Source organism: Athene noctua, chromosome Z (genome assembly GCF_965140245.1).
Source record: "Athene noctua chromosome Z, bAthNoc1.hap1.1, whole genome shotgun sequence".
NCBI lineage: Eukaryota > Metazoa > Chordata > Aves > Strigiformes > Strigidae > Athene > Athene noctua.
Genome location: NC_134077.1, coordinates 50219753 through 50243667, shown reverse-complemented (window position 1 = coordinate 50243667; position 23915 = coordinate 50219753). Strand labels below are relative to the sequence as shown.

At 38.3% G+C, this 23915-nt stretch overlaps 1 protein-coding gene across 1 annotated transcript in view; it reads right to left on the bottom strand.

Moving 5' to 3' along the window:
* The window catches only part of SHC3 (SHC adaptor protein 3), a 58518-nt gene that overhangs the window by 26523 nt on the left and 8080 nt on the right, over positions 1-23915 (bottom strand). The window contains exon 2 of the mRNA XM_074931964.1: positions 9417-9487. Coding sequence (XP_074788065.1) covers positions 9417-9487 — 71 coding nt within the window. The remainder of the gene's footprint in view (positions 1-9416; positions 9488-23915) is intronic.

Sequence of the window (23915 nt, the reverse complement as noted above, 5' to 3'; positions counted from 1 at the left end):
GGCAGGACATCTGAACTTAAATTTCACAATTATTTTATCTTCATTTTTTGAAACTTGAATACTAAATGTACTCAAGCAATGGCCGGGTTTAAGTTGATAATCCTTTTGGTGAAAATGCTGAGAACTTCAAAAAATATATTCATAGAGCAATTCTGCCTAGGCAAGATCAGAGAGGCCTGACAGCAACTCTTTGTGTACCTGCAACAAAAGGCACAATACTCTTCCCACCTGGGAGTTAACAAGTCTTGAATAAGTATCTGATGAAAACAAGAAGAAAAAAGACAGTTGAATATCTGCCATTGCTCTGATAACACACTTTCTCCAGGGAAAGGTTCCTGGATCTCTCTGTTCAGAATATTCTAGATCATTTTGGGGGAGATGTCTTTACACAGATAGCCTGGTGATGTGGAAAGGACATTCTGAAGACTTCTTTCTAGCTTGCACTGCCAGGCAGCATGGGGCAGACATAAGCTTTCTTTGCAGCAAATCAAATTTGCAAATGTTTCTGCAGCATGAGCACCTGAACCACAAATCAAGCCCAGAAACAGGTATCACTGCTAGGTTGAGAGTGCCATTACCTGACTTGTGCATGCAAATTGTTGTCTAAGTAGAAATTCTGGACATTATCTGCATGGCTAAACAGCACAGAGTTTGGGAAAGTTGGATGTGACTACATTTGCTTCCTTTCCAGTAATAAAGTTATTTGACATAGACACACATTACACCTTTCTAAGACACATGCTGTTTCATTAGTTAGGCTCAAATAAATACCAGTATAGAGTTATCCTGATCTCCCGTAAAATTAGCTACTGCGCTGTCTGCAGTAGGGACCACATGCTGAGTTCCAAATCTGTCCAAGAGTATTTTCTGCTTTGCAGATGGTCATACTGTGGAGTCATTTTCTTGGCACAAAATGTGTTGTGTATTTTGAATATAATTTCAGCATGCAAATATATCCAGTGAAAAATTACCAATATGTATTTTCTGAGGCTGACCTGTTCTGCTTTAAAGGGACTTGACATCTAAGACAGAAAGAAGACATTTTACATTGCCATTTTGTTCCATTAAAAAGGCTAATGCCCTGGTATTTTTCATAGCTTTAGTCATATTTTACTCTGTTATATAAAGTAGCCCACTCAGGAAGCTCAAATCTGTTCCTCTATGATACACCATCACATGAAAATACCGTCCCTTCGTGTGGTTTCAAAGAGTCTTTTGGCTGCGATGCTAGTTTTTGTTGTTGCTGTTTTTAATTAAAATTATTTAATTGATTAAAAAACAGAATTCTAGAACTCATATTTCAGGGAAATGACAGGCACATATAGAGTGCACAGACATTCTCAACACATTTTCAAAAATTATAGCCATCTCAAATATTGAGACAAGACACTGACTAGTTATTAGTTTGAAATGTTTTCTGTGACAAGACATAAAACCTACTAATATTCTCATTAATATCTTCTAGTATCCTACAGTGCTCAAGTTTATCTTTGCCACCTCCAAAGCATAAGGCTTCACAGGTTAAAAAAACAGACATCAAAAGGTGGACTTTTTAAATGAAAGCATGACATGTCTAGAAGAAGGCTCCAGTTATTTCTTAACAGTATTATATTCTTGCCAAATTTAAAAAATAATTTATAAATCATTACCAAGTTGTACCAGTATTTGCTGAGAACAAACAAAGTCTATACTAAATATAACTTGCTTCTGAAAAAGAAAAAAACAGAGACCAAAAATGCATTTTTAGAAATCTGTTTAATAATTGAAGTATTATTTGTTCATTTGCAAAACAGGCAAAGTGAGCATGTGCTGTATGAAGTAAGACAGGGGACATTCACAAGTTCTGAAGACTAAACCAGTATATTACTGTTTACAGAACTTTGAACACCAACTGGTAAATTCATCATTTCCATGTCTGGAAGATATAAGTCTGGAGAAGTAGCTAAGGAAAACAGAACAGAGAGTACAGATAGGACGGGGAGGCTAATTGTGTGGTGTGGATGCGCCTAATGCCATGTATAAAGTGTACAGTGCAGGGAGTACCCCTGCGGGGGAGCACCCCCAAAAGTGACACAGAGACCAAGTGATGCCATTTGTCACACCAGCCTGACTGAGATGAAGCCTGTCCTGACTGCACAAGTGATGGAAAGCCTGGAAGAAAAGGTTTGTGGAATAAGGCGACATCGGCAGATGTGACATGCAAGCTGTTGTCACTCATAGAGCGAGGAGACGACGAGTCCTCCTTTTCTTCCTCTCAGCTCCTCATTTTGTTTCTTGAAACGGAGTTTTTTCATGTGTAGAAAATCTACAAGCAGAAAATGAAGGGAAGCTGGCCAACTTCATTTTTGGTTTATTTAATAAACTTTATACAGTGAAAGAGTTGGCTTTGACAACTGTTAGACATAGAGTACCACATGCTATTAGGTATGTAGTATGCAATCTATCCAATGGTTGTTATTCTTACACTCCTGCATCTTCAGTGGGAGACTCTCATCAATCTGCTAACAGAAGTCCATGCACTTGAAAGGACTCTCTTGTTTTTACTGCCAGAGAAACTTTTTATCTATTGATATGCTCAGTGACAGCTCTGTTCTCAGTATTTATAGATGATCTAACTTTAAGGAATATTTGAAGCAATCTCAGTACAATCTGTACCTTCTTTTATAACATGCAAGTTTCAGAAACTGTTTCATTCATCAGTAACAGAGAAGTACACCTGATCTTGATGACTTCTTCTAACACAATAGTTCTGAACAATGAGTCTTATTTCTAGAAATGTAGAGTAAAACTGTTTATCCAGTAGCACACCTTATTTAGAAATATCTGTTCACCCTGTGTGCACACACAGATCTGTGCTAGCCGAAGCACCCATTTTTAACTTGTAACTATGGTAAATGTATGCCCCCAACAGGTGATGCCAAAAAAGGCATACAGCTGCCCCTCCACTGCTGAGAATACAGTCATATACATCTGCAATTAACCATTATTTAGACTCTGACAGTCTTGGTCCAAAATTTGGGGTACCTTTCAAAGAGGAAACATCTTAAAATATTGGTTGCAGCTTTTATGAACACAAAGTGGGGGTATACAAAACCTCTGTGTTGAATGCACACCTACAAAAGCCTTCCTTCTGCACCACCCTCCATCTGTCAAGAATAAGGTTAATGACACCAAAAAACTAAAGAAAAAATGTACTTAGATGTTTAGATCTGTTAAGTAGCTCAATCCTTTAACTTCTTTTTTTGACCTTCAGGCTTTTTTCCACTAGCCTGGTCTCTAGCTGATTATCCTAGTAGTGGTCAAGGAGATGGAGAGAGAGTAAAACTGTATTCTGTTGCTAAATCAGGATCATAGTAACCTCCAAACTGGATCCAGCTTCAGGTCATTTACTACAATATATTCTCTCTTAAAGAGTAGCCCATAGCAGATATTTCAAGGAAGGCATAGAAACCTTACAAAAAATCTAGTCTAACAAATATTTTTCTCTAACCCTTAATTGGCTTCATGTCCAAAGCATGACTTTGGAGATAGGTATCTTGCAAAATCTCTTTTTTATTAGAGTATACAAGTTCTAACACTGCCCTTCTGAATGAACCCATAAGATATATCACTTTTTATAAATATACAAGCTGTATTTTCCAAAAAGGACCATTCAATGACGATGAACTGTCTCGTGAGACAGGACATGTCATACAAAAGACACTCAAATTCATTCTGCTTTTGTTTCTCTGTGTAATCAAGCTGCTAGGTCCTATTAGCAGAAGAACTTGAGAGTGTCTCTGTTTTCAAGGTGCTAGGCAGTTGTTAACTTTGCATTATGATTTGCATTTAATGCATGTTAAGACCACTCTGCCTCAGTCCTTCTGCTTCTGCAGAACCATGTGGAGTCACCAGCTCTCTGAAAACCCAAAGTACAGCTATACCCATACAACTTCTCCCCTGACCATTTGGCTTTCAACTCTCAATGTTCCCCATCCCCAAGAGGCTCTTTTGCTTTCTCACAAAGCCAAGTGAAATGGGGGACTCAGTTAATTACTCTCACTCAGGCTTCAGATTACCATATATTAGTTGAATTAATCCAAATACTAACTAACATTTTCCCCACTAATACTACACGGAAAGATTTCGGTATTAAGCATACAAAACCCTATTTATTCTAACCAATTTCTGTGCTAATGATAGCTAAACCAGCAAATGTAAATTATTATCTCATAGTAACAGGCACTATAACTGTCATTGCCCCACTTAGAGGTGTGCTGTATGAATTATATGGACATCTCCATCCACTTTGGAGATGCTTGATTCCTGGTAAACTGAGCAGTAGTCAGCACCCTGTGCTTCTCAGAGCTTTGGCCCTGAAGTAACTGTGCACATATAAAGAAGATTCTCTTTCACATCCCTTCTTGAATACAGCTGTGTATCCAAGACTGCAGTGTGGCTATGCATGTTATGCCATCCCCCAAGCACCATTCTCTAAGCACTACCCCACATCCAGAGTCCAATTAGCAGAAAGGAGGAGTGAACCACACTCACCTTCCATGTAACAGAGCATGTTAAGGAGTGGACTGAATACAGAATTCACTGCAGATAACACGTTACCTATCCACCTTCAAAAACCCCAGGGGAAACATTCTTCCTTTTCAGTGTCTTCCATCCTTTTTTCAGTGATGCTTGCTGACAGTGAATTTCTGCAAAGAATACAGATATGGTTGAAAGAAACACTACATCAACTGAATTTCATTTATATTGTTTAGCATTGGACTCAAACCCAGCTCTAAAATCTGGATTTCTACCATCCATCTGGAAGTTTGAGATATTGGCATAAATGGGTTTGATTTTCACAATTAATAAAGTTCAGGCCCCAAATTGGGAGAGGAATCTCTTTCAAATTGTTCAGCCCAACATAGAGTGGACTGGGATCAGAGTTTGGATTTGGGTCCACTGCTGATACAAAGTATTTTAGTCCCCTGATCTATTTTGCTAACTGCTATTAAAGCAGCATGCAATATGATGTTTTACTCAGCACAAGGAGGTGTGACTTTCTGAAGCTGCATGCAGTAAACTGATTGCATTCAATTACATACCAATGAACATGCAGCCTTGTAGTCCAGAGACTGCTATACGACAAACAGTGCATGCAACATTATTCTATTTCAAACCAGTGCATAACTACACTCATGCATGCAACACAATAGTGAAGACTCATTACACTGTAACAGATTTAACAATAAGCATACAAACATATTATATGAACCGCAAACACTGCACATGTTGCAAAAGAATTTTACCTGATTTTTTTTTTTTTTTTTTTTTTTTTTAAACAAACAGCCTGAGAGAACAAAGGGCCTGGCCACACAAGCTTATGAGTGGCCCCTTTCTGTGATGATGATGGTAGGTTTCAGATGACCTTAGGACCACTTGCCACCTGTGGTTAGCTCAGTAGTCTCGCCTGCTAGTCTTCCTGTTCCTCCACTCTGTTGAAAATGACATGCTTCTGTTCATCTTGCTGCCCAGGAAAGTCATCTTGACTTCACATGTATTACAAGAATTATCACTGGGTAATTTGATGCAACATGTGGATTCAGCTGGCTTTTATTTATCATTATGCAGAACTGCTGGCCTTTGGCATATGCATTCATTTCTTTCCTCAAGAATTCACATGACATCACATTCATTAAATAAAACAATAAATACAGTACAACTGATTAATATTACTCTAGTTCTCCTATTTCTCCTGTAGTGGAACAATCTTGAGACTTCAAATGTGTAATGATAAAGGAAAAAATCTGTTATAAATTGTACATAGCTGTTCATTTTTCCTCAAATCAGATCCAAAATTAGGACAACACCTTTTGTCTGGCACCACCAAGGTTGTTAAGATCCAGTGAAGAGTACAACAAGTGAAAGTGCTTTGTCACTGCTTTCACATGAAGATAAATGTATTGCTGCAGGTTTTAATATTTTAATTTACAAAAAGTGAAAGAGCAAAACAAAACCAAGTTACAGGCCAGGTACAACACTGTTAGATGGCACAGGTGGGTTTTTCACAACTATGACAAGGAAAAAAAGACTGCTGACCAAAGTGTTTACACAGGGGCTTCGATCCAGTTCCTGGAGTTGAAGTCACAGTTCATTTGTCAGACTGATCCATGCATATACACTGATGTATATGCTTTCCTAATGTATTAATTATGACAGCTGTGATTTTCAAAGCATTCAAAAGATGTGGACAACCTTCTCCCATTAACTTACGTAAAATGGGTGTCTAATACACTAGATAAAAACTGGGCTAAGATTTCCAGATAAGTAATTTCTAAATGTTCACCCAACAATGTAAGTGCCCTTTACAAGCACTAATACATTTAATCAGAGAGTTGTCTTTGGTGCTAATGGTTTCTCCAAAACAATGCCCAAAGTTTGCAGCAGAGCCAGAGACTACACATGTCACCCTCCCATGACTGAGCCACAGAAGCTTTTTCTTCTAGGAATTTGTGCTGCTCATCTTCCTTCAGCATTTTGTTCCTCCTCAAGGCCAGCAGAGAAAAAGTGACATATGCAACAACCAAAAGACAGAATAAAGTTAAATGTAGGATCCTAATGGCTGACCTCCTTCCGAGCTGTGCAACATGAAGGAAAAGCAAGGGTAAGAGAGCAGGCATGGGCAGCAATGTGAAGCAGTGCTAGAAAGGCATACGTGTCAAGCACGATGTGTGCTTATTAGGAAGGGATGCATCCAGATTTCTGCACTTAGACAGGTAACTTGGTTCATCCTTTCTAACTTTTTTTTAATCATACTTAGTAAATACTGCATAATACCAGAAGTCATACTGGCCCAAGACAGATCACTTTCTTCTGTGACTGGTTTTGCAAAGCCTTGGAGAAAATAACAGATTAAACACGTGTGATGCATGCAGTAGGATCAATTTATAAAGATATATGTCAGAAAGGGATCAGAGCTGCTTTCTCTGGGTATAGGATCTGTTTCTCTGGGTATAGGAAATGGCACAAAGAGATTTACACAGCCCCATACACAGAGAAGCTTCTACTGCGGCTATGGATCAAGGTTTTCCAGCTGCAGCAGTCACAGCTAACATTACTAGATCTACAGACCCAACCCACAGTCACACTCCATCATAAGTCATCATGTTACAAGGATGGTTTTCTTACTGGTGGCAGGCTGCAGAGAAATCAGGAATGGACATACCTAAATACAAATGCATGACATAGTAGACATAAATGAAACTTTCGGGTGCTTTTATTTGAAAACAAAGGGCTAAACAGATCATTTGGTGCCAGGTGTCTTCTTAAGAGGGAATCAGTGCCTATAATATCAGAACATCAGCCTTATTAATTCAGCACATACCTTGAGGCCTGTTATGTTTCTTAATGCACATGAGCAAGTTAAACAGCAAATGTGAATTTTAATAATTCCTTAAGAGTATTTTCTTAATAGAAGGCTTGTGTGTGAAATGCTACATGTCAAAACATGTGGGTACATAAAACTCAAGACATGGCATGCAGATTTCCAGAGCAGATGAATTTATGAAATGCAGATTAAGATGACAGATCCTGATTCAAAAATCACCTAAAAACTCATGCTTTCTAAAAGTTTTAGATCAGGAACTATATGATCAGAAGGATGAGTCTTCATTGTTATATGATAAACTGAAAATTGCAATTGTAAACTAATGAGTAAAATAAGAAGATACACAGCTTCCTGTTTGAAAAAATATCCTGTGCTCTAGATGTGGTCAGAGGAAGATGAGACAAGAAAATGCTCACCATGTAGTCAAGTATGCTATAACTTCACTAGAAAAAAGTATAATTCCAAGTCTGTTTCACAGTAAAAACCAAGATTCATTTTTGTATTGCAAGAACTATAAGACAAAGATACTTTTGCAGACCATAATGCTTTAGATCAGCAAATGTGCTTAATTATTAATGGCAGAGTTATGCGTTGAAACTAGATAATAGGAAAAGTGCAACACTAATCCAATGAAGGCATATAGTAAAAGACACTGTGCAGAAAAATAAAAATTAACTCAGTTCAACTTCAGGTATAGAATACAAAAACAGTAGCTACCACAACTGTTTCATAAACCAGTATTATTTAACTTCCGAGTGATAAACACAGGCACCACCTGCATTGGAACTACAAGACTGCTTAGACATTAAATAATTTTAAAGTTCACTGCTGCAAATACCTCAGAAATGTGCACAATGATTCAAAAAACCGCAGTAGTAAAATTCTCAAATGCCTCCATAGCCTACACTGCCTGAAAACCAGTTTTATGATTTACCTGTTTTATGATTTACTTGTGCTTTTACACACCTCATCAAAGCAGTATCTTGACAAATTAATGATTAACACTTTGAGGACTTACAGGGTCCAATTCAAAGCTGCTGTATGCAAGTGTTAACTCAGTCAATGCATATAGACCATATGATCATCAAGCAAGCCTAAAAATAAGTAATTTTTCTCATTTAATAAAAGAAATACTTAGCTGTCTATGGTATGTCAAATGGTTTATGATAGACTATCATTGACTGTAAGACGCCTCAAAGAGGTGAAATTCAAGCATTGTATCCAGTGATATCACTTTTACATGCGTTCCTTTGGAAAGGATTACTTCATTATATCAATGCCAGAATTTGAAAACATGGTCTCCCGTTGCTAGAAGATGTCAGTGCTACAGTCCTCTAAAATCAATGAGCTCAGCTTTTCAAGTGAAAATGCCTGCAAAACACTTACTTTCTATAGCGCTCAGAAAATAGTCTCCTAGAAAAAAAAAATATTCATGGACACTTCTTGAGATAGTGCTGTACTTATGTACTGCTCTTACAAAAATACCATGACGGGTTTAAAACAATTGTAACAAGAACCTAATACAAGCTTATTGTTTCTTACATACAGTCTAGAGAACACAACATTCTTTCATTTGTCTCTGATATCATTGCAGTGATATATTTTCAATTATATCTGTTGTACAGCCAGTTTGTAATCTGACATCTTTTCATAAGGAATTACTATAAAAACCTATTACATGCAGCTCCAAACCAGCTCCCTAGACTAATTTTGACAAATGCATTGTAGATTTTAAGCATATTCTAATTCTCACTGGCTTAAATGTCATTAAATTGGTACCCAAATAAGTGCCTTATTTAGCATAACAAACAGGCAAAAATTTTCTAAAGCAGTTCTTGGCACATCAAAAGACCGTGAAGAAAATACATTTTAAGAGCTGTTGGAGCTATATTAATACCAGATGAGAGATTTACCTGTAAAAGCAAAAATTAAAAAGTGGACTTACAGTATCCAAAAATTATTTACTATGTGTTTTGCCATCTTCATGGTCTTTCCACTATGAAGACACAATTTGAAGTTACTTGAAAAAACATACATGTACAAGTCTTACCTTGCAATCTGTGTTCTAGTACTGAAGTCAAGAGATCTCATTGAGCGCAAGACTTCTATACACCCCAAGTACTGTAAAGAAAAATAAACAGTTGGAAAAAGTATTATAATTATTCTTGAGTTCTGGGAGAAAATCCAGCTAATCATAAAAGACATTGTACAATTCTTATTTTTACATTTATCCTATGTGTCAGGTGGGTTTTTAGGATTATGTTCTTGTATGTCATAGATCTGTTCCATAGATATTTTATTTCATTTAAGTCTCAAGTTTGGTTCAACATATCTTTTTATGTTTAATCTAATCACTGTAATACACCTAGTTCATAATGTGTTGATGTGCTTTTTAATTTTCCTCTATCTTGATTGTTCCATTTTAGATATAAAGCTAAACAAAGTAGAAAATAATATTAACGTAAAAGGAAGTGTCGTAAAGCAAATCCATCTAGCACTGGTTAGCAGGAAAATCTTATTTAAGAGGAAGATAACTAAGTCTTATTGGAACCAAAAAGGTAAATTATAGCAGGGAAAGCTGAAAAGAGCATCAGCAATCCAAAGAAGATGCCTTAATGAACATCTCAGGGATAGATGGGATTGAGTATTTTCATTAACGACACTAGTAGAAAGATATAGGAAAATGCTAACAAAATATACTAATAATGTATGCTGGGAGATTACTTCAACAGGGTCATTCAAGAGAGGAATGACATGAATGTTAGCTAATATTGGGAAAAGACCAGACTTACTGACCCAGACTTCTGCCCTGCATCTCCATCAAAAAGAGGGAGTAGAATTAGAACATATGTTAAAATATAACAGTATCTAGCACAGGACTGAGAAAAACTCAAGTGAATCTTCTAGCCTTGCTTCCAAAAGTGGGCATAATTTGCATGTGCTAAAGTCTACATGCAGCTACGGCTCTTGTCAGATATTTGGATAGTGGCTTGGTACAAACCAACTCATGGCTGGCATATCTCATGGCAGTATCTCTGCATGTAGATTAGGTATTCAAGCACACACCTGACTTTTGAAAGTCAGGGGAAAGAGGGATGAGTCTTTACATAATGAGCCTGATAATGCTATGCTAGTGTTGTGGTGTTGTATCAGCTTTTATATCAGATTTCTATCAGTTTTTATATGTATTTGCAGTGTAATGCAATCTGTTTGGGTATGAAACTGGTGCAAAAACTCAAGTGAGGCCACCATCTTGTGTCTTTCAGGGAATTTTATTTATACTGAAAAACGGATCTTTTAGTTAGAAAATTATTACATCAGTAACTCTATTATCTAGAATTTCAGAAATGTTTTTTCTATACAAACGTGTGTATCACAAACTGTTTACAAACCGAGTCTCTAGTTTATATTCAAATGTCCATTATTTAATTTATTGCTGTCAAATGTTATGAAGTCATTACAACACTGAATAAAATAATCAAATTACTCTTATTCATTAAATTGCTTGAACTTGGATTATAATAGCCCACAGTTTCTGGGAAGGGTTATTTCAAGATCCATTTCCTAGAATTTTTTAGAGATCTCCTGCAATTTTATGTTTTTTGAAAAGCTTGCAAAATCCCTATGGAAAATGTCTAATCTATAACGATCCTGCCACATGGAACTTTCAAGCTTTCAATAGTCATACTGTCAAACTGTTTATATGATCATCACTCCTCTATCAGTGCAAAATAAGGTAACGCTTGTATCTTATTACAAGTAGATTTCTTTTTTACATACACTTCTGCCTGAGTATTTAAAGCATTCAGAACACCATTTTCATGCTCTGATGCAGGAAATTTAACCATTAACTCTATTTTTAAGTATCTCAGATTGTGATTTGATTTGCTTGGAGATGAAGTTCGTTAAACATCAATTGAGATAATCAGCTGAAGGCAGTTAACTTATGCCAATACATAGAAATGAAAGATGTTTTCTTACACTATTTTTGTGTTATTTTTGTTTTAGTTCTCAAATTTTCCCAAGTATTTATTTCATATAAGATACTTTTGTAATTAAATATGCTGTAAATGGTATAACTATTCAAAAGGTATCACTGTGATTTTTGTTTACTAAAATACTCGGGTTTAATTATTTTATCAACCTGTTCATTTAGACCACTCAATACTAAAACACTCTTGGATTGCAGTTGTTCCTTCAGCTGTATTTGCCACCAGTCTTTTAAAGCAAAGTGATTGTACAGGTTTAAGAACCAAGTCCAACATTTTAAAAGCAAACTCTGGAAGGCAGTTTGACAAATACATGCAGGCGTGCAAATAAATACATGAACACGTGTGCACACAAGTCACTGTCAAAATAAACACACAAATAATTAGACAGATACCCATAAACATACTTAAAAGGCGTGCATTTAGACTCCTTTGAGTCGTACTACCTGATCTGCATTAACAAAAGTAGCGACAAAACCAGACTGAAGGAAGGTCAGATGGAAAAATTACCCTGTACTTGTTTTATGTATAGCATGGAGACAGCTGAACACAACATAGTAAGGCTTGCAGTATTCCTGACTGATCAAGGCAAAGATGGCAACTGATTTTCTGGGATAAAAGATATGAACACTTAATCACCACGGCATGTTTTCAAGTAACGAAATTACTATAAAAACTGACATTCAAAAGGTCCAAAGGCCAACTACAGGGACATATAACTCACCTACTGCTATGCTTCAATTATTCCCCAAGACCAACATTGCTCTCTAAAAATATCCATTTGATGTACATCCTGACAAGGATCCACAGAAAGGAGACATACAACCAAGATAGCAAGTAAATAAATTATTCATTTATTTCAACAAATAAATATCCTGATTAAAAAGAAATGCTACCTTTAGGCATTCCATGAAACATTTAAAATATAGTTATAAAGCAATGTACTTCTAAAAAAGCTCCTCTTCACTCAGCACTTAATGTATATTCTAACCAATCAGCTCCTGCGCACTGTGGTATTTATGAGCTCCCACTAGCATCCTCCCTCTCATTGTTCAGGAAACAAATATACCAAGATGCAGCCCACCTTGAAGTAGGAAGATTTGGGAGTACCAGTTCCAAGCTCTCCTAGATAATGTTCTGCCTTGTGTCCACTCTTTGATACGTGAATGAATCTTCAGCTTGCATTCTTTCATTGAATGGTACTATGCCCCGAGGAAAAAGTCTTTCATATGAATGAATACCCTCCCATTCAGAGGTTTTAGATTCATAACTAGTACTCTGCATGCTGAACAGCACCTTGCAGGAAGCTGACATAACTCTAAAAGCAGAGTGCTACATACTCCTGGGACCATACCTCACTCATTTAATGAGGTTCCAGCATCCTTACTAGATAGTATTTTTCAAGGTAAATGTAAGAAAAGGCCAGATATCCGAGGTTTCTGGTTTGTCCCATAGCTGAAACTTTCTTCCATATTCCCTAAAGTACCTCTGTCTTCTCTGTGACTCAGTCAGAAAATTCTTTTTACCAACTAAAATTTTTTACTGTACCCTGTGTAACAAATGGCATTGAGTTCTCCCAGGATTTGTCAGAAACATGTATTTCAACACGAGTGCTGGGTGCATGCATGTGCTTGGAGCAAAGAGAAAAGGCAAACGAGAGTAGTCACTGTCAGAGATGCCTTTTGCTCCATAACATGAACAATCTTGTTCAGTGTTTCCTAACAAGCTCTTCAAAACACAAAGTTACTGAAAGAAATATTCCATTATTTGACTCAGAAGCTAGTAGTAACAACAGCAACAAATATTTTTATAAAAATGTAGCAAGACATAGCCCCATACAGCATTGCAGCAGTCCAACCTAGAAGTGACAAATGCCTGAATGCTTGAATGGCATATGCACATCTAATAGCAGACGAGTGTCTGCCCCAAGCATAGGTAGCATGAAGATCTGCCTATTACCTACTCTCAAACAAAAGGACTCCTAATCTCTGCGTTGGAACTACTGGAGTTAGATTATATTGCTTCTATTGCAATATGCATTTATTTATGCATCAAAATGACAGTTCCTCCTAATTTCAGAATCATCATTAACAGCCAAAGGGGCTTGTGAAATGAACACTGGGAGTTCCACAATGTTCCACAATAATTACAACTTACTTTCAAGTTTTCCATTTACCCTAAATCATATTAAGAGTCAAGCCCAGGTACAAACCTAACAAGCCGTGTGTAATACAAAAATAGTTAACAGCCCAGGACTTGATTTCAAGGTAACTGTGTACTAACTAGGTAGTCAGGATTTTTAATATCCATATGGATACATGAAAAAGGGAAGAAAAAAAACCACAAAAGCAACCCATGTCATAGCCAGAGACTGCAGGATTGATAATTGCAAGTATCTTACAAAAAGTTTTTGTCTTTATCAAACTGATAAGAGACAGTGAACCTGAATTCTTTTGCTATCATATTAGACAAATTTCCCAGCTTAACTGAATTTACAATTCGTTCTCTCAACCACTGAAGTGTGGAAAAAAAAAAAAAAAGAACAAGGAACTGTAATCAGAATGTGTTCTCTTTATTAAAATAAACTATTTAAAGGAAAAATAAGTGCCACGATATTTCCTAATTTTTAAAATTGTGCTCTAACTGAACATTTACTACCTTGAATACCTTACTAATTTGACTGAGACATGCATCACAAATTACTTAACTCAGCTAATCAGCAGAAAAAATAACAGAAATAAAAGATAGCTTATCACAACATACAATTGCTTTTTTACTTCATAGGGAGATCACAGTGTAGTTGATTAAGCTACACAGTATCTTGTAGCAGTAAGTTTATTAATTTTGTGAAGACAGTAGAATATTAGAAGCATTATAAATTCATGAAAACGCTGAATTTTTATGTTGAGAAAAAAAGTTATAAAAATACATTTTTCTGAAATACTTCAGGCATATCTAGCAATACAAAATCCTTGCCAATCCATAAAACAACCTTCTGACTGGTAGTTGCCAGTCTGCCAGGTTCTTCATAGTATCCATCCGCTAACAGAGGCAGTAAGAAGCCATTAACAAAAAAGCTGTCTGAAAAAATACAGTAACAATACAGTCCTTGCTATTTTTTAAGATAGAGTACAGAGTTATACCTAGAATCTGAAATACGTAATTATTGCGTCATTTACTCATAGAAAAATCCCATACCCTGTGCTAAAGCACTTCCACAGAAGAGTGTAAAGATATAGGCACATGGCAGGAGGACCTTTCCTTCCACATTTTTAGGAGGAAAGATAACAGCTTAGCATTTTTGCAGACAAATCTTCTGTCCTCACTCATGCAGCCTATACAAGGAGGACATAAAGCCTCCACACCAATAGTTTTGCACCATTTGAATTCTACTTATTGTGTACACCCTCGTACCAGGCTAGCTCATTGGAACTGTGTGGGAAGCAGATGAGGTCTGGAGGCATGGCTCTAAATCCAGGTAATTATGGGAATCCTCTTCTTAATATGAAGCTGTGGTTACTCATCCTGATCATGACAAATGGCCCAGACATAGAAAACTGACCTTCCTGAGTTCTTCACTTAGATTATCCCATTGGCAAAGCAAAATGAATAGGGAAGAAGAAAAGAAAAGAAGGAGAGTGCTAAATAACAGTGGGGATGCATCGCATATTACCCACAAACGCAGCAAGCTTCTTCAGGGGCTATCCTCTTAAGCACAGTTACCTTTAACTGCAACCATTTGCTAAATAATGCTTAGTCTTTAACAACAGCTAATACTGAGTGGTATTTAGAGCACCCACTTAAATTTCTATAAAATTTTGTTTCCAATAGTAATGACATAAAATATGATGTGCTTACACAGCAGCTTGAAAAGCATAAATACTCTCACCAGTTACCAGAAAGACTTTCAAACCTTTTCAGAACAGGTGAATGGTTTGTTTGGTTAGGCTAAATATGGAGACAGCCTATGTTTTGAATTCACATTGAATAAAAAGATTGCTTTAGAAGGATGATGTAAACATCTCTACATAGCAAAGACTAAAGCTGTGCTGAAGCTGTTGTGCACACTCCATCAGGACAGCAGACAAGAGGTAGGATATGAGCTGATGTCATGAGAAGTTTTGAGGACTCAACTGAAAACTGTGGTAAACTCCTAAGGCTGAATTTACACTTTAAGTCTTTTAAATATAGAGGTAAGTGCATTCATACTGGAAAAAGAGTATATATAATGGGACTTTATACAGATGATGCTAGTCATTGACCTAAGGATGTGGCTCAGATACCTGACTGGGACATTGATCTTGGTGGGAGCTCAGTAAACCTTTCTGGACTCAGTGGTCTACTTCTGAAGCCAGACTAGAACAAAAGGTAGCAGTATAGGAAAGTACTTCTGTGTACCACCAAAACCTCAGCATTTTCTGCAGACCTCCACTCTAATGTGCAGTAATTTTTTTTTTTTTTTTTTAACCTTAACAGCTTCCCAGTGTTAAGAGGGTGTTTGCACAAACCTTTCCCTGGTAGGTGGCACAAACCTTTTCCAGGTGTTGTCCTGCCATTGCTGTGGTAAACATCCCACCCAAACTCTGGCACCACAGAAGTCTTCAGGACACCCTTTCACTGCAGTTGTTGCTGACTACAATTGACTGAGCAGATAGCGGCACGGTGGGAAGAAGGTTTTGCATGCACACAACCATTCAGATTTATGTCAGTGTACCTAGATATTTTAAGCAGAAGGATGCAATGGAAGATTAGTTCTCTGACATTTCTAATGTAGGGTGAGTTACAGTATTAGAAAAAGCTGTGGGCAGAAGAAAGACTGGATATTCAGGGAGATATAAATTTGTATTGAGCAGCAGTCACAGAGCTTTAAGTCAGCTGCTTAAAGATTTCACTTTCTCTGGTAGTTTGGAATAAAAATATTTACCTTGAAATGCTCTGCTTAGCTATCAAGTAACACAATTCTGAGATCTTACCTAACATGAGTGTGATTCTCCCATCTTTGCCATAGTCTCCTGCCCTTCCCTCCCCTTGGAGCAAGACACATCTTCAGGACTACTTGGAGATGCAGATCTCCAAGCGTACCTGATGACTGCGCTCTATCAGCATATCTAAGGGACTGGCTCTATACCTCTGCCCTGTTCTTCCCCCATATCTGCACAATGGCACACCTGCTCAGGGTAGCAGCAATCCTGCATGAAAGAAACACCGGTAGCCTTGTTCTCAATGAGGAAAAGGCCCTATATTTAGACACTGTCAGAATCTTACACCAAAAATGTTTCATAAACATATGTTGCAGTGAAAAACAGAAAGTCACTCTTCTGATTTTTTTCCTGTATTCTGCAGATGGTAATTTTTATACCAGTAAGTAATCATGCATAGAGCTTTACAGTGAATCAGTATTTCCCCCAAAGGGTTTTTTTTCATTAAAGAATGCATAATCTAATCCAGACAGAAATCTCTAAATAAGGATTGACTGAATGGAAATGGAACGGAAAATCTAAAAATAAAGTCTTCTTCAGCGTTCACCTACAAGTAAGCCTTGACCTTTTGGCTGTAAATCTATCATCACAAATTGCTCCATAAGACAAGAAACCAACAGAGCCTCTGAACTAGTACAAATGATGATGGATATGACTGTCAATTGCATTTCTCTTGGAAACAGGTGCTTTGCTTCTTCGGTAATGGGTGAGATAACACAGTTCTCCCAAGAATACTTCCAATTTTGCCAACACCTAGCTCTTTCCTATTTCCTCTTGTATAATAACTGACTTCTGGAGTATACCTATATGCATACTTTAACAATTCTTAACCAGTGAATGTTAGCCTACTCTTTCAACAAACTGCCTTATCCTATTTGAACACAAGGCTCAGGTGTACACAATTGTCATAATAAACAGATTTGGGAAGCAAATGTATTTTGTGCATGAGATCAGTACCTCCTAGAATTTATATACTTTGATCAGTTAATTAACATTATTTTTAGTATCATTCAGTGCTAATTTGGCAATTTATGATGTTTACAGTGTACTGCTACTCTATTTTATTCTTTGAACTGAATTGATTTTCAGTAACAAGAATGCTGCTAAAATTATGCCATTAAACTATTTTGGTAAAATGGTAGTCTCCATAAGCTCTTGATTTAATTATCATAGCAGAGTTATAAAACATTTTCATAAGAGACCACAGTGAAATAAGACTTTCTCTGTATATGTGTGCCTTGATATATTTTGATTCACTGCACCAAACAGAAAGTGTTTATCATCCAGAGTATAAAATAATCAAAAGAAAGGTCACATTTTAAAATTTTCACTGTATGAGTGTAAGTCACTCCAGATTTGCTAGACATCTAGCTTTAATCATGTAAATCCTTTTACAGTGAATTTCCTGAAGATTTTCATAAAGGCTTTCAGTCATAAGTAAAGCAAAACTTACTTCCAGAGGGATTCTGGGATCAACTATGAAACAAAGTGCCTAGAATTGACTAAGTATTACTGAAAGACTGTGAAACTTTTTCATCTAAATAAATTAATCCTAAATCTACCCCACTGCCAATTAAAAAAAATCAGCTTCTAAATGAAGAAAGTAACTACATTGTTCTATTTCACACACTCTTCTTGCACTCAGTTGTTCAAATGATAAAAAAGAATCAATCCACCTTACCATGACCAAAAAAAAAGGGTTTTTTTTTATATATACCTTTTATTTTTTATATATTATGTTTATGTATTTTTTTATATATACACAGAAAAAATCTACAAATACAGATGAAATATTCTGTAGGCACTGAGGAGAAATCTCACAATCGCTTTCCCTTGTTCTTGTGGGAAACTTTAACTTCCCAGACATCTGCTGGAAATACAACATAGCAGAGCGGGACCTGTCGGAGAGAATCCTGGAATGTGTAGCAGATAACGTCCTGATGTATCTGGTGAGTGAACTGACCAGAGAAGGTGCCCTGCTGGATCTCCTCTTTGTGAGCAGAGAAGGGCTGGTGGAAGATGTGGTGGTTGGAGGTCGACAAGGGCACAGCGATCATGAATAGTTCTCTATTCTTAGAGAGGTCAGGAGAGGGGGCGGCAGAACTGACATCCTGGACTTCCAAAGGGCTGACCTTGTCTTGTTTGGGCACCTGCTTGACAGGATCCCTTGGGAGACTGTCCTGAAGGGTATAGGGGCCCAGGAAGGCTGGGCGCTCTTTAAGAAGGAAGTGTTAATGGCTCAGGAGCAGGCTGTCACCAGGTGCTGTAAGAGAAGCCAATGCCAGAGAAGACCACCCTGGCTGAACAGGGAGCTTTGGCTGCAACTCAGGGAGAAAAGGAGAGTTTACAGCCTTTGGAAGAAGGGGCTAGCCACACACAGTGATTACAAGGATGCTGTGAGGCTGTGCAGGGTGGAAATCAGGAGGTCTAAAGCCCAGCTAGAAATTAATCTGGCTTCGGCAATCAAGGACAACAAGAAATGTTTCTATAAGTATGTCAACAGCAAAAGAAAGTCCAGGGAGAGTCTCCATCCCCTGCTAGACAGAGGAAGAAACATGGTAACAAGTGATGAGGAAAAGGCTGAGCTGCTTAACACCTTCTTTGCCTCAGTCTTTAATAGCAAGGAAATCCAGCCTCCTCAGCCAGAAGACAGACTGGGAGAACGACACCCTGCAATCCAGGAGGAGACAGTCAGTGACCTGCTGCATCACACAGACACACACAAGTCTATGGGACCAGATGGGATACACCCGAGGGTGCTGAAGGAGCTGGCTGGGGTGCTCGCCAAGCCGCTTTCCATCATTTATCAGCAGTCCTGGCTGACCGAGGAGGTCCCAACAGATTGGAAATTGGCCAGTGTGACGCCCATCTATAAGAAGGGTCAGAAGGATGATCTGGGAAATTACAGGCCTGTCAGCTTGACTTCGGTGCCCGGGAAGCTGATGGAACAGCTCATCCTGAGTACCATCACACAGCACATGAGGCACAACCAGATGCTCAGGCCCAGTCAGCACGGGTTTATGAAAGGCAGGTCCTGCCTGACAAACCTGATCTCCTTTTAGGACAGGGCGACCTGCTTATTGGACAAGGAAAAGGCTGTGGATGTTGTCTGCCTTGACTTTAGTAAGGCCTTTGACACCGTTTCTCACAGCATTCTCCTGGTGAAACTGGCTGCTCGAGGCTTGGATGGGCACACGCTTTGCTGGGTAAAAAACTGTCTGGATGGCCGGGCCCAAAGAGTTGTGGTGAACGGAGATAAATCCAGCTGGCGGCCAGTCACGAGTGGTGTCCTCCAGGGCTGGGTTTTGGGGCCACTCCTGTTTAACATCTTTACTGATGTTCTAGACGAGGGGATCGAGTGCACCCTCAGTCAGTTTGCAGATGACACCAAGTTGGGTGGGAGTGTTGATCTGCTGTAGGGAGGCTCTGCAGAGAGACCTGGACAGGCTGGAGCCATGGGCTGAGGCCAACTGCAGGAGCTTCAATAAGGCCAAGTGCCGGGGGCTGCCCTTGGGCCACAACAACCCCCAGCAGCGCTACAGGCTTGGGGAGGAGTGGCTGGAGAGCTGCCAGTCAGAGAGGGACCTGGGGGTGCTGATTGACAGCCGGCTGAACAGGAGCCAGCAGTGTGCCCAGGGGGCCAAGGTGGCCAATGGCATCCTGGCTTGTGTCAGCAATAGCGTGGCCAGCAGGGACAGGGAAGGGATCTCACCCCTGTACTCGGCACTGGGGAGGCCGCCCCTCGATTCCTGTGTTCAGTTTTGGGCCCCTCACTATAAAAAGGACATTGAATGACTCGAGCGTGTCCAGAGAAGGGCAACGGAGCTGGTGCAGGGTGTGGAGCACAGGTCGTACGGGGAGCGGCTGAGGGAACTGGGGGTGTTTAGTCTGGAGAAGAGGAGGCTGAGGGGAGACCTCATCGCCCTCTACAGCTCCCTGAAAGGAGGTTGCAGAGAGCTGGGGATGAGTCTCTTTAACCAAATAACAAGCGATAGGACAAGAGGGAATGGCCTCAATTTGCACCAGGGAAGGTTTAGACTGAATATTAGGAAGCATTTCTTTACAGGCGTTTTTAGGCGTTGGAATGGGCTGCCCAGGGAGGTGGTGGAGTCCCCATCCCTGGAGGTGTTTAAGAGTCAGGTTGACATAGCGCTGTGGGATATGGTGTAGTTGAGAACGATGAGGGTTAGGTTAATGGTTGGACAGGATGATCTTCAAGATCTTTTCCAGTCTTGATGATTCTGTGATTCTGTGAAATATAGAAATCCTACACATTGACTTCAAACATGCACAAATATACAGTGCCACTGCTATTAAGAAAGCTTATAAAGAATCCTTAATGCAGTATTTATAACTATTTTAAAGTTTAGGCAGGCAGCTGTATATACCTGCTAACAAACGAACAAATATTATCATATATTAAAAGATACCAAGATTTGCCAACAATCTGAAAAATCTGGAAATAGCTTATTCCTTCTTTTCCCCACATAGATCAGAAACCTGTGGAGTCCTTCAGTAGCTAGGGATTCACCTAAACAAAGAGGCCTTGGAGAAAATATGTTGAATGCCTCCAAATCTTACTCATGATGAGGTACAGAGAGAGCACAGAGTTTGCAAAAAAAAGTATGTGCTACTGATATCAAGACAGGACAGAAGGTGGAACAATACTAAGCAATACTTTCCATAACTGTTGACACATCTCTGAAGTATCATGAAGATTTTATGTAACTAAATATTATCAGTTGTTGAGGAGAGGAGGTATCTGAAGAAAAGCTGTGCAACAACATGCAATATTTTCACAGTATTTCAGAGTAGAGTTTCCCTCTGTTGACAGAATGTATTTTCACTTGATTTTACTAGAATAAACTGGATTTTTTTCTACTTTTCCTGTACCATAGTTGCAGATAGAAGTAGCTGTAGAAATCTCCACACAACCTGAGAATATGGGGCATCTTACTAGTAAGAAAACAATTTAAAAGTCTATCCCATAAAGCTCTATAAGCAAAGAAGAATCCACTCTATTTGGGATACATCTGCAGTTCTCAATAGATACTAACAATGGTTTTACATTTGTCCCTTCTGAAAGCATTCTGGCAGCACCTCACCATCAAATCATACAGTAAGGATTCTGAACCCCTTAAAGAAAGGCGAAGGATTCAACAAGGGGAAGAAGAATATATTTTATCTTATCTTGAAAAGCAATTTTATCAACTCTAATGTTTCATTTCTTGCTAGTAAAGGGAAAGATAGCAGTGGGAAGCAAATTTTGCTTCTGACAATTTTCTGATCTCCATCTCAAATGGGGCTGAAAATAACAAATCGTCAAAGAAAATACCTGTTTCTTATTTCCTGCTTGTATGTGGATGAAATAAGACCGCCAACATCACGCTCCAAAATATTCACACATTTCAGATGGCAAATGGACTCAGCTTTCACAAGATTCCACAAAAAAACCATATCCATAGTTTTGCATGTACAATATTTCTTACGGTCTTATTTTATAGATGTAGGTTTTTGCATGCAAAATCTCAGAAATTCTAGAACCAGAAGTGCGTGCATTGGACAATGATTTATTCTATTATTTTAGATGTAAACACATTCTACATTGTGCCTCAATTTTTTGTATGTGCCAGAAGTTTTCTTTAAAAAAGGCTAAATTTGGAAAAAACTTTAGTTCTATACTTTTCGGGTTTGATTTTAAAAATATCTAATACTGGGTGAATGCAATTATTGCAGTGTGATATTAATCACTGTGAACCACTTAGAGTATGCACTGCAGTATCACAGATGAACTGTTCTGTTTTCACAGTTGCATACTTTAATTCAGTGAACACTTTCTGGTCTGTTTTGCTTGCTACCTTGATTATCCACTAAGATATACTTCCCTTTAAAGCACCACGCAGATTAGTTCTAGCAGCTTATGTAGCTTATGTTCTGCATCAGAATTCCTTAAACACAAACATGCAAGAGCTTCTGCAGCCAAAACATTATGCCTCAATAGCTGAAAATCATAATTAGACATTTCAAACCATAAATATGGACACTATAAATATATCTAACTATTAAAGAACTTACACTACCTCAGTCATTAAGTAGAACTGCTTGATGAGGACTATTATAAAAGCACAGACCCAGAAGATGAAGATCTAACAGGTGCTTTTTCACTATGCCAAATATAAACCTATGCTCATTATCTGAAATGCTACACGGCAATGCTTTCTAAATTGTACATTTGGAGGTGTGATTTAGGAAGGACCTATCACTGTTAGAACTGAAAATCCAAAACATAGAGGGAGGGACATGGAGTCCTTTTTATATGAATGCTACATGTACCTCTGGTCTTCCATCACAGGAGTCTAGCAATTAAAATACATCTTTTCCCATCAATCTTTAAGTTACTTATGCTTAAGCTATAGTTACTTGTGTTCACAGTAAAAGTGTCAGATGTGCAGAACAATGGAATAAGGTGAGAGATGTCCCAGGCTGGATTTAAAACATGAAAAAAATCTCTAGAATTAGTCTTCCTGCAGGATAAAGGCCACGAAAAATCCCAGCAGAGCACCTCTGGGAGGCTGGGGGCACCACCAGACCTTAATGGTCCCAACCAGCCTCACTTGGGAACCCTCCTGATCACCCCTGCTCAAAATCCCTGACGTCAGTGTCAGCTCAGGATGGGCACCCACAGATTCCAGCTTGTGCCCATGCACCGAACAGCCTTGCTCTTTCAGCTCCTTACAGAAATAAAAGATATTGCAAGAGAGGGTTTGTATGTTTCCATTCATTTAGGGCTCTCTGCTTATTTTAAGACTATAAAATTAATTTGCAGAAGGTTAAAAATGACAGAAAGATACATCTTCAACAACTGGTATTTTAAGTTTTCTCTTCCAGAGTGGGCCTGCTTCATGTGCAAGTTATTTAGCCGATGTAACTATTGCTGTAACAAATGGTTACAGAACAGTCTCAAATCTGGGGGGTATTCTACACTACATTAATAACAGTATTTTAAGTAGTCTCAATCTTGTTTCCACTTGAAAAATCTGCTGCACCTATCTCCATAGGCTGCACATCAATTCTACTTCTTCAGACATTTTTCACATAACTTACTACTCCTTCTGCCTATCATTGACCAACCTGAATCGCAATTCATAACACTGATCTAAAAAATACATTCATAAATATTGCTTACTTCAAGCTTAAAAGATATACCAGACTAAGTCTCTAACATGAACAAAACCTATCTTGTATCTCACTGTACCCAAGGTATTCTTCACAACTCTGATCCTGCAAAACATCCACACATCATAGGAACTTTGAGCTTATAAACAATTTATTGTTTTTTACAGAACATTTTTAAGCATACATTTCATAGGGAATCTTCTGTTTACCCTGTCCCCTGTGGCACGCACTGTTTGCTGGATGACCATCTTTGACAACTATTACAAGTGTACCACAGAAAACCATGATTTAAAGGTAGTGTCCGCTGACCTGGGCAAAGCTGTCTTTCTGTCGCTCCAAAATTTATAGCCTAATTTCTGTCATAAATGTGCTCAGTTTGCAAACTGAAAAGACATTTTCTGATTT